The 12,304-nt window shown below is 38.4% G+C and overlaps 1 protein-coding gene across 1 annotated transcript in view; it reads left to right on the top strand.

Annotated features, from left to right (window-relative positions):
* Positions 1-12,304, top strand: part of LOC124556050 (liprin-alpha-1) — a 406,425-nt gene that overhangs the window by 319,922 nt on the left and 74,199 nt on the right. Inside the window, exons 17-18 of the mRNA XM_047130083.1 lie at positions 7,455-7,618; positions 12,085-12,268. Of these exons, the coding sequence (XP_046986039.1) occupies positions 7,455-7,618; positions 12,085-12,268 (348 nt within the window). The remainder of the gene's footprint in view (positions 1-7,454; positions 7,619-12,084; positions 12,269-12,304) is intronic.

Genomic DNA, 12,304 nt, shown 5'->3' on the forward strand with positions numbered 1-12,304 from the left:
TCTACTTACTATTTACAAGAAGCAGTAATCTTGTGTTTTGTAAGATATATATCTAGATTTAATTTATGTAGACACTGATAATAATAACACATTTCATAAGAAGTGGAGCACCATACGGAATCTTCATAAAATACACACTACTTCTTCATAAAATATACACTTCTTAATATGAGTTAAATTAAAGGTATATTCACTCACATCAACTTAACCCACCCCTCCCCCGTCCCCTCCCCATCTCTCTCTCTCTCTCTCTCTCTCTCTCTCTCTCTCTCTCTCTCTCTGTGTGTGTGTGTGTGTGTGTGTGTGTGTGTGTGTGTGTGTGTGTGTGTGTGTGTGTGCGCGCGCGCGCCGGCGTGTGTGTGCGCCTAACATATTAATGGGAAATAAGGTTCGTAAATACAACAGTGGACACTCTGGGAAAGGATAGATTCCTACTTGTTGTAAAGATGACATGTTGAGTTACAGAAAGGCACAGTGAAATGACTGTTACACATTTAGCTTTTGGCAAAAGCCTTCTTTAGGAAAGAAAACACACATACATTCATACAAGCAAGCACAGCTCGTGTACTTGTGACCTCCATCTTCGGTAGATCAGACCAGAATTTTTAAATACTTTGCAATTCAGTTAATTTTGAATGATCGTACAACAGTGTATTAAGAGTTTTAAATAACAAATGAGGTAGCTGAACAAAATACTGTTATTTTGGTGACATACAGTTACCTTTAATTGAAAGAGTATCTGTATACATATGAAGCTTTATATAAGGTAATACAGTTGTTACAGTTCTTTTTGTCACAATATCTGTGCCCTAAAGGTACAACATTGTTTTATTGGATGTTAAGATATCTATCTGTTTTAACATTTGTTCAGACTGAAATGCTAAAAAGGGGTGGGAAGCTATGCTGTAATTTTGCAATTATGGTACATTAACACATTAACTCAAAAACTATAGCTGTATTGTTATGTGTGTTCATGTTGACTTGCATAGATGGTGAGAAAACAGAATATCTCACTCACTCACTCACTCACTCACTCACTCACTCACTCACACACACACACACACACACACACACACACACACACACACAGTAGTTTGGTTCTGGTATCGTGTTGCACACTGTCATCCCAATAAATAAACTGACTTTCCATGTGAGAAGCGAGGAATGCATATCTGAAATGAAAACCCAAAACTCAGTTACAATATTCAGTGGTAATCTCTTTTTTAAGCTTAATTGATTCACACATTTAACATTTGATTGGAAAGTTATCTATTATATGTGTCCAATAAGGGGAAATTGTTCAGTTCCAGCATTCACATTGACAGTGATGAGAATGATGAGAACCCCACGAAAACCCCACCTGTGGCTGATTTTCAATTGTTCCCCTTCCTCCTTCATTTCTTATAACAGGTAGCTGTTTGTACATGTAGATCACAGTTGCAAGTTTTTATCCTCATAACCTTCCCCTATTTTCTTGAAAAACTGTGAAATGTTGAGGAGTGCTTATAATCACTGGAACCTTGAAAATCCAAATGTTCTGATATTATATAATCATGTCCTAAAGTGGCTCTGTTTTTGAGTTTTGGTACTTAATCTGTCTATCAGCCAAGTTAGTCTTTCTGTGAGTGCAACAATATTTTTTATCTCAGTGATAGAATTTATGATTCCAAAGGGGCTTCTTCTAACTGAGTTTATTAATATCCTATGTTCTGTCCTAAGAGCCCTGCTTGTCTGATAGGAGCTTTACATCCATTCTGGTTCCCTGTATTCAAGGGCAAGTACACCTAGAACCTTTAAGTGTGCTCCAGTTTTACATTTAATGTTGCAGTAGGTCTTCTCCAGGTAAGAATAAGAATTGCCACCACATTTTCACAGTGACGTGGGACCTACAAAATGTAGGAACTTTTGTGATTCCAATGGATTTTGCCTCCTCGTGAGGAGTAAGTAATTTGTTGGTGTGTCATTATATTTTCATTGTTTTCTGCCTTTTGGCTTCTGTTTTCATGTTCAGTTTCTGTGCCCAAATAGTGATAACTGGTTCTTTAGGGCATTATATGCAATTACATAAGGCTTAACCACCATTTGTATCTCAGTTTTCTGTATATTCATATATTTATTATTTTTGCAACATCAAAATTGCACCAGTGCACAATATTGTCTATGTACATGGTGTTAAAAAAGAAGTTTCCCATATTTTTGTATGGTGGGATCTATAAGGGGTGTGAAAAGTGTCACATGTTGGGTAATCACTATGAAGGTCATGGAGAGGCCATGTACTCATTTGAGACAGCATTATTAGCACCTGACAGTGTTCAAAAGAGGCCTAATTGTGGGTCTCCGCTTGGCCCATGGTGAAGTCGTGCAATATCCAAATTTTTGGGGAATTTGGATGTGGCAGTGGCCCCAAATGTTTGACTGTATCGAAACATGAGAGCACGCATACTCTCCATCAAGGTTGTGGTCAGCTACGTCTGTCCACTACAAGGGAGATTGCCATATTGGTGCACCAGGAACATCATAACCCCTTCATATCTGAACGGCCATTTGAGAACTGGTAATGGACTCCCTGCAGCATTCTGTGTCATCCCAAACTATTAATCAGAGACTGTCAGCAGCAGCTGGACACTGTCACATGTGTAGGCTGCCATTAACACCACAACACAAATTACTCTGTTGGGAGTGTTGCTGTGGCCAGAAAATGTGGATTGCTGATGAATGGCATTGCATTGTGTTCAGTGATGAATTGCAGTTTTACACTTCCCTAAATGACAGTTGACAAGCATGGCTCTGACATGGGGATAGATCCCATTCTTCCAATGCATGGGATATGCACAGCAGTGTTACTCCTGGTGCCAAGGTGTGGTGAGCTATTGTGTATGACTTAAAGTTGTGACTGGTAGTGATCGAGGGAACCCTAATGACAAAATGGTACATAATCAGCAGTCCACGTTTTCTGGCCACGGCAACACTCCCAACAGAGTAATTTGTGTTGTGGTTTTAATGGCAGCCTACTCATGGGACAGTGTCCAGCTGCTGCCAGTCTCTGATTAATCATTTGGGATGACACAGAATGCTGCAGGGAGTTCATTACTAGTTCACAAATGCATCCTGCGTCATCATGGTTTACCTCTCATGCAACTGTATTGTGATACCATTTTTCAGCAGGGCAGTGCTCATCAACACATGGCACGTCTCTGTATGAATTGTTTGCACGATATTGATGTACTCCAGTGGTCATCGACATCTCTAGAACTGTCCCTGATACACTGGTGGCCACCGTAAATGCAACACCAAGAAAGACAAGAGGTAGCACAACAAAATTTATTTTGTAGATAACATGTTGACCAAGTATCAAATGATTACGTTTACAGACGTCTGTGACATGTGGTTCCTGCCAGAATCAGTAGCCAGAGTAGCCGCCATTTTTGGAGATCACCGCTACCACACGTCTCGGCATTGAGTCAAAGAGACGTTGGATGTGTTCCTGGGGTACAGCAGCCCAAGCAGCTTCCACGCGTTGCCAAAGATCATCTGGTGTGGCAGCTGGGGATGTAATCTGGGTCACTCGTTGAGCAACTACGGACCACATGTTTTCTATCGGCGAAAGATCCGGAGAGCGAGCCGGCCAGGGAAACAATTCAATCTGGTTATTGACGAAGAACCTTTGGACAATGCGTGCCACGTGTGGTCGTGCATTATCCTGTTGAAATATGGCTGTGGCCGAGCCCTGAAGGTAAGGAAGGACAACTGGCTCCAGCACCTCGGATATGTAGCGCCGGCTATTTAAAGTACCGACAATGCGTACTAGAGGCGTGCAAGAGTAATATCCAATACCGCCCCATACCATAATATCCGGTGCAAGACCAGTGTGGCGGTGCATAATGCAGCTGTCCAGCATCCTCTCTCCACGGTGTCTCCACACTCGAATCCGACCATCGTGGTGCTGCAGACAGAAGCGTGCCTCGTCAGTAAAGACAACGTCATTCCATTCTGCCGTCCGCATCCATCTGTCATCACACCATTGGCGACGGAGACGTCTGTGGTTCTGCGTCAATGGTAGACGAAGCAATGGACGTCTTGCGGACAGACCACTCTGCTGTAAACGGCGTCGAATGGTATGCGCAGACACTGGATGATGCGTTACAGACGCAATGTGCTGTGCTATGGTTCTGGATGTCACTGAGCGATCCGTCACTGCCATGTGCACAATTTGCCTATCAGCACGTGCAGTGGTGCACCGAGGTGAATGCGATCGACCATGTCGGTCCGTCGTACCCTCCTGCATCCAACGGTCACATATCCGCATTACAGTTGTTTGGTTTCGTCCAACACGACTAGCGATTTCTCTGTATGATAATCCACAATCTCGGTAAGCCACCATCCTTCCTCTGTCGAACTCGGATACTTGATCAAACGATGTTCGCTGTTATCTGCGAGGCATAACTGATCGTCTTGTGAAACAACCACAAGGTAAACACACGTGCCGAACGTACACTCGTCGAAATCGCCAAGCCTTAAATGGCGCTATGAGGTGGTGCCACAGGCGCGCGTGATGTGCGTCTGCGCTGAAATTCTAATCAGTTGCGTATCTCATCGCTGCAAACCCATGGTGTAAATTTCACTTGATTCGGATGCTTCCTTCAGGGTTTCGCATTTAAGGTGGCCAGCAGTGTAGAACATGCTTGGGACCAGCTCGGATGTCAACTCCGTCCCAGTGCCACTATCAGGATACCGAGGACCAGTTGAAACAGTTGTGGGCCAGGTTGTCTCAGAACACAATACAATGGTTTAATGACACCCTTTCCAACTGAATCAGTGCATGCATCCAGGCCAGAGGAAAATGCAACGTCATACTGATCAGTGGACTCATCATGTCAAGTTCCTTGTAAATTTGACATGATATTGAAATCACTGAAATAACATCACATACACTTCCAAACCATGAAGTCTTATGTCATTTCATTTCCTTCTCCCCTTCCGAGTGCTTCAAAATTATAATAATAATAATAATTATTATTTTTTTTTTTTTGCCCCCCCCCCCCCCCCCCCCCCCCCCCCAGGTAGTGTTGAAGTTCCAGTGCTTAGAAAATGTTATGGGTCAGATATTGTATTTTATTAGTTTTTTATTCTATTGTTTCTGTAGGTATATATTTCTAGACATTTTTGAGAAATCCTGTGTTAACATATTATTATTAGCCTCTGTTGATTAGAAATTTGTTTATTTATTTTTGTCGTCATTATGCTATACGAATTAAACCAATAAATAAGGAAGCTATTTTCAAATTATGAATACCTTTCCCCCTCCTTGATGAGAACTTATATCTAGATTTACACCAGTCTTTCCCTGCTGATAAAACCCCATGTTATTGACATGCATTCTATGTTGTTCTTTGTGTCTTCCTGTCTACAAACACTTGCATCTTGTGTTAGTTTTATTTGTAACATTTCTTTATGTTCATATTTGTTTACTTTCTGTGAACACTTCTTTCATCTGGCTTAAAGGAAAAAAACAGTTAAAGGCAATTAACTCTTCAATTTTATTTCTTATTAACTGGATCAAACTTGCAGCCATTACCTACTGGCAAATCTGTAATTGCAGCCCATCTCTACTGAGGCATATGTGTAAGTGTGCCCCAAGAGTTTCTCTCTCAGCTGTTTCAATCAGTTTGTCAATCACAAAGTGTTGACTTCCTCGTTTGGAACCAGAAGGAAATTTGTCTTTATAATACAAAATGACTATACAGTGTTTTGAAGAAACATCTGAGCAGTTTAATTTTGCTCAAAGTTGCCTTTTGTTCATTCTTTAATTCAACATTTCTATGTGTGTAGACGATGATATCCTTTTCCTTAAACAGTCTGGTATATAGTTCGTCTGTACACCATTTTGGCTTACCACTGTTCCCTAAACACATAAAAGGAAAAGTAAATAAAACAAACTCATTGTGAACAACTGCTGTGGACAGTGAATTTGATAAATACAGAAGTAACTAAGGAATAAAACCGCTGCTCTTAACCAATGAGACACCAAAGGTAAAGGAGTCATTATACTGAAGTAGGAGGGAACAATGCTGCAGAGTTGTCATGTTTTGTTCAATAGTATTTTTCTGGTCCAGTAGTTCTTTTCTTACTCATGAACTTATCATTTTTTTCTACTACAGGCTTTTGGAAAGAAAACTTTTAGCTTCAGACGTTTTCAGATTCAAACTTCTGTGATTATGTGCTCCATGTATTTTATTGTAGATGCTATGAACTAATATAAATCTTTCTTTAGTTTTGTGTTCTTGCTGTGCTGAATTACACTTTTGAGTTGTGTGTTATGTTATAGATTTTCAAAGGCAATGTTTTTCTTCAGAAATGTAACATTCATCACAAGTGGGTTATAGATATTTTCTCAAGTGTGCCTTGGTACACTTTAGTTCACAGTGAGCAACAAATGCCTTGTATGTTCTGTAGCATAATGCTAACAGTGTTAATTTGAGCTGTGATGAAAGTACATAGAAACACACACACACACACACACACACACACACACACACACACACACACATTGGGAGTTAAGCAATTTTACATGCATGCCCAGGAGAATTCCTGATTAGTTTCCCATTTATGCCACAACAGACAAACAGTAAAGTATTAAAAAAAAAAAAAACCACATAACAGACTTTATATAGTTTGCAGAATAAGTACAAACATGGCTTCCTTATACTGAGGTGTCAATGTGGTATCAGAAAAAGCATTTGGCCACAGAAACAACTGCCAGCTCCATTGTGAGCACAGGTTCATCGAACGTGGATCTCACAACATACATGACCGTCCCAGAGGAAAAATAAATGACAAAACTGTTGCTATCACAGTTTGGCAGTGATGTTCATACTGTGATTCTTCTCTGATATTTTTATATTCTTTAAAGGCATTTAGGGGGGAGAAATTGGGTAAAATTTGCAATAGTAACAGTCACCTTCTAGAGGAACAAATGTGTGAAATAATGTTTTCCACCCTACTGCATGTTCTTGGTAAAAGCGTGGTAGCAGTTCACATGCTGTTGCTCAGAAGGGGATCATAACTTAGTTACAATGTTGAATTTGTGATTTGCATATCAGTTCAGTCCTCTGCTCAGTGCTCAGTTACAAGTTAAGTAGTGGTTTGCCATGCCATCCCCCCTCACCCCCTTTTCCAAGGATTTTCCATTAACATGTTAAATTTTTGTGTCATTTATTATTTACCTTCAGCACTGTGTACGTAGTGGTTTTTGTTAATAATTCAGGGGCAATTTGTAATAACTTGAGATTTTTCTTCAGTGCCAACTAAGAAAGGACAGCTGAAAATTATCTTGAACACCCTTCTACAGTGGTGTTACATGATTGCTTTAACTATCTCTGCATATAATTCTATTACTCCTTGGTAGCATAATTTCATTAAAAATTCCATTACTGAGGGTGCAAAACTTGTTACAGTTGCAGCTGGCTGGAGAACTGTCACAGGATGATGCTGGCAGCACTACTGGCGTTCCTGTCCCAGGATCAGCAGAAAGTGGTGCAGCAAGCCCTCTGACAGCTCGCTCTTTGCGCCTTGAACGTGTTGCTCAGGCTCTAGCACAGAGCCAGGAGGAACTTCGCAGGTAAGTCCGCGAACCTGATTTACTACACAAGTCAGTCACAAATTCACTGACCTGAAAAAATAAAGAACTATAACTGCCACTCGAGTAATAAACTTTCTGCGGTCCTATATGGACTGCACACAGTATACAAGCACACAAGTGGAACTAATGTGCTAACAATACAGATGTCCTTCTTTGGTCACAGGCGTACTGGCTCTGGAGTAGCAATGCCATCTCCTGGACTTGCTCTAAGGTTAGTTGTTGTGTCAGAAGTTGCATGTTCTTTTATTGTAGCATCTCTTGTAAATTGTATTTGGTCTCTCGTATCAAAGGAGATACAGTAGTGCAAAAAATTTCTGATACTTAGAATTTTCATTGACACTTTCTTAGAGTAGCCAATTATAAATACTTTTGATCTTGTTAAATCACTGGCTTAGTAAGGGAGAGTAATAGCTTTGGACTAAACGCTAGTTCTGTCACGAGTTTGAGTTAATAAAAAAAATAATTTTTGGCTCTTTCATATGCTTACTTTTCATATAATAAATACATTTTTCGAGTTATCTGTCTTGTCAAATGTACAATCTCATGGCTACCTCATGAAAGTACTTTTCTTCTTTAAATATTTCATGTTACATAGGTTTAAAGTCATTGAGGAAGCTGATGATAAATATTATGTCTCATAGGTGGTCTCTTATGGTTCTCATTAACATATGTAGATTTTTCATTGATGTGGGCTGACAGAGAAAAGTTTTTAGGGTCTTATGAAATGATGTCTCATAGTGTGCAGCTCTTTTCTGTTGATACAGGACGTCGGAAACCGCTGAGTAGTATACATTTGAAGTTAATAGGAAGTGTTTACAAGAATTCCAAACCTTTTCATTCTAAGGAGACCATATTTGCATTTGATTCTAAACATAACTGACACAAATGTAAACTGTTCAGTCCAGCTTTTCATATTTACTTTTCAGTTTTAATCTTTTTGATAGTGTGTTTCACTCCCATTGATTGGATTGTCTGTAAGATTATTTCCATACACACGAGAGTTCGATTTTTATTGACAGTGCAACTAAAGACTAATAATTTTAGCTGAATTGGTTTTGTTCACTTAGTACTGATACCTCAACACATTCATGGTAAAGAATATGTAAATACTGTATTTTATTTTTAATAATATTGATGTTACAAACAGGAAAGTATTTACACTACTATTACATGCAGGGGTAAAGTATCTGTTCGACTATCCTGAATAGTATCTATTCAACCATCCTGAATAGCAAGGACAATAGCTTATTTATACATTTCCAACTGACGCCATAAAAAATACAGATAGGCAAAATGTATACTACTTTAGGTGACTCACTAAGCGGTAAAATGTTTTACTTTAATGAAATATGGTGAAGAAACTATACATATTGCATTTAGTAGTAAATAAATTGTAACGTATTAATCAATTTTCTTGAAATGCTATGTTATTGTTTGTTCACTGTTCCTGTTGAAAGCAGTTTCCTTTCCTTTCTGAAAGCAATTGGCTTAGCAGATGTCAAAAGAATAGTTGCATTCAATTTTTATCATAAGATTTAATAAATCTCTTGCTTCTTCCACGTGAAATAGAAATTGTGATGTATACCATATTTTAAGAAGTATGGAATAAGGTGAATGTGGTAACATGTTAGAAAGGCTATTTAAAAATTATGAGAGCTTGTGCAAATTAACAACAATAAGTGTGAAAGTCATGTTGGAATATTAAAGCTGTAATTCACTGCCATCAGTTGTGTATCTGCTTTACAGATATTTAGCAAAGAAAAGTTAATCTGTTTTACTGTTACTTAGCAAAACAAAAGCTACAATTTGTAAAATATTTATATAGAAGATTATTTGTTTCACATTAGTTTAATGCAGTGCTGTCTAATCATATTTTCCTTGTGGAGGCTCTTAAGAATCTCTTTGTAACTATGCAGTGACTGTATTTACATTCATTTCTCCTAATCTGATTTTCATTTTTGAATCCCTGTTTCACACATATTACTTGCATTTTACTCACTGAATTGCAGCTTTAATTGAAACTTGTGGTATTTCTTTGTTACCTTGTAAAGTTATTTGTGGCAGAATTAATTTTCAAGTTTGAGGAGTAAGACTTTTAAATTAAAAGTAGACTTGTTACATCACTGTTTTTATTAAACTGTCTTAGGAAAGCTAAAAAAAATTAATATGACACTAACTCACCAATTTTTGCTCAGGAGAATCTATGCTACTTAAAATAAAGCTCATAGCTGTTCTCTTGAATCATTAATATGCCGGTAGCTGACATCTGATGTTGTTATCGTGATTTTGAAACGTACCTTACAGTAACTGAATATGAGAAAATGTAAATTTCCATTTGCTTAATCACATGCTACTGTATGATTGAAGCATATCTGCACAAATAGGCTTCTGTCATAAACACACTGCTGAAATGTAGTTACCATGCTTATAATTATAGCCATTTCCACACATCTAAATATTTTCTCTGTGCATGTATCACTTTTGCATTTGCATCACTTTGTATTTTGTAGTTTAGACTACTTCATTGTTACAGTTAAAGAAACTTTTTGCACTGTTTCTATGATTTCATTCTGCATTCAGAAGCATGAAAAACTAGATAGAGCCATCACCACAGCTATGTCACAGCTCTGACATCGAAACAATCTTGCAGCCATAGAGCAGTTTACTGAAAGCTCATTGCAGTGAGTATCCTACATGCTCGTTGTGATGCTATAGTACCAAGTGAGGTGGTGCAGTGTTAAGCACACTGAACTCACATTCAGGAGGACAATGGTTCAAACTTGCGACAGACCATCCTGATTTGGGTTTTCTATGATTTCCCTAAATCTGTCCAGGCAAATGCCAGGATGGATTCTTTGAAAGGGCACAGCTGATTTCCTTCCCCTTCCTTGAAACAATCCAAGCTTGTGCTCTTTCTTTAATGACCTTGATGTCAGTGGGTTGTTAAACCCTAAAACTTCTCTTCTTGAAAATATACAGTGAAATAGATTTTTTAAATCAAAGATCTTTGCACAGAGTTTCTCTCTCTCTTACCTTTGTTCTAAATAGAACAGAAATGTGCAGTGCAGATTATCTGGACACCACTGTTGCAAAAGTGGGTTAGGTGCATATTGTTTGCTACACATTATCCTAACGTTCCAATGCACTAACACTATATTACTTTATTGTTACATTAAATCAGAACTGATATTTGAATTGTCAGACATTAAAACTGAAATGGCCAGGAATTTATTTAGTTATTTTTAAAAGGTGTTGATTTGGCTCTTATCTTGCTTGACCCAAATGAAAGACTATGGGAGCATGCACACATGCGAAGTCCAAACAGTTGGTTTCCTTGTCCTCACAGTTGCAATAGGACTTCAATTTAAACAAATCTTGATTCGATAAACAAATTTATTTGTGTATGTACCATGGCTGTACTGGGGATTTGGGTGTTAAGAAGCTCCATAATCTCAAATTTCCCCCTTGAACTGTCTTATATTTAAAAAATACTTTCTGTTTGAATGAAAGCACCAGAAATTTTCAGCCCAAATGTTTAGGTAATTCTTTGGTTTTTATTTAAATAAAGAAGATTTCGTGTGTTTAGTGGATATTTATTATAAAACTGTCACTCTACTTGTAAAATAAGACGCCTCTTGATTCCGTGTTCAACAGATATCTATTGGACATAAGTCTTTTCCTACCTTTTAGCTGTGAGTATCGTGACTTTTCCACTAGTTTTGTGCATGCTTGCCATATCTGTGAAGTCTAAACAATGTGCAGTATTTCGTGGAAACCTGTCTACTCATGTTTCTCACACTACATTTGTTATCTCTTCAGATTGGAATATAATCTGGAATTGCAGGAATGCTAGGAATTTTCCCATTTCATCTCATCAGATTATCTTGCAACATTTTTGCTGCATTACCACCTGGACTGATTCTTTGTCACAATATGCTTAAATGATTTTAAGCGCTTTATGCAGATTCTGAAATATTTTGTTACAATTTAAAATGTCGGCAAAACATTTATACAAAGCGGATTAAACACTGATGTTGAGGAAAGAATGTTCTTCTGAGTTCTTTATAACTAGTTGCTCACATGTAGGAATCAAAATTTGTTTGCATTCTTGCAGTAGCAAAGGCATTAAACACTGGATTAAACTATAAATAAATTTTAAAAATTTTCTGTAATGATGTAAGTCCATTGCAGTTGCTCTTCTGGTAATTTGAGATTACATCTTGATCAGTTGCCACAGTTCCCTAGTGGTCTGGCATTTTGCTTTGATTTGCAATAACCGAAGAAATTTAAATAAATGTGGCACCAGAATTAAATGTGATATTGTTCTGCCTTTATTTGTTTTGTATTTTTGGAAGGACTGCCCCAGAGTTGGCAGTTGTATATATTGGTGACATGGCTGCTTATGTGGTGATGGCTGATGTAGAGTAGTGAGTGTGTGTGTCCAGCAGGCCGGGGGGCTACTCCACACCTCCCTCCCCTCTGTCTTCTCGTCACAGCAGTCAAGACTCGCTGCACAAGAATGCTACCAGTACTACACCTGTCAGTGCGTCAGCTGCAGCTGCTGCTGCTGCCCAGAAGAAGAAAGGCATCAAATCTTCCCTCGGTAGATTTTTCAGCAAGAAAGAGAAGGTCAGTATTCCTTATTTTGCCTTTTGATCTTAGTGC

The sequence above is a fragment of the Schistocerca americana genome, chromosome X, assembly GCF_021461395.2.
Source record: "Schistocerca americana isolate TAMUIC-IGC-003095 chromosome X, iqSchAmer2.1, whole genome shotgun sequence".
Taxonomy (NCBI): Eukaryota; Metazoa; Arthropoda; class Insecta; order Orthoptera; family Acrididae; genus Schistocerca; species Schistocerca americana.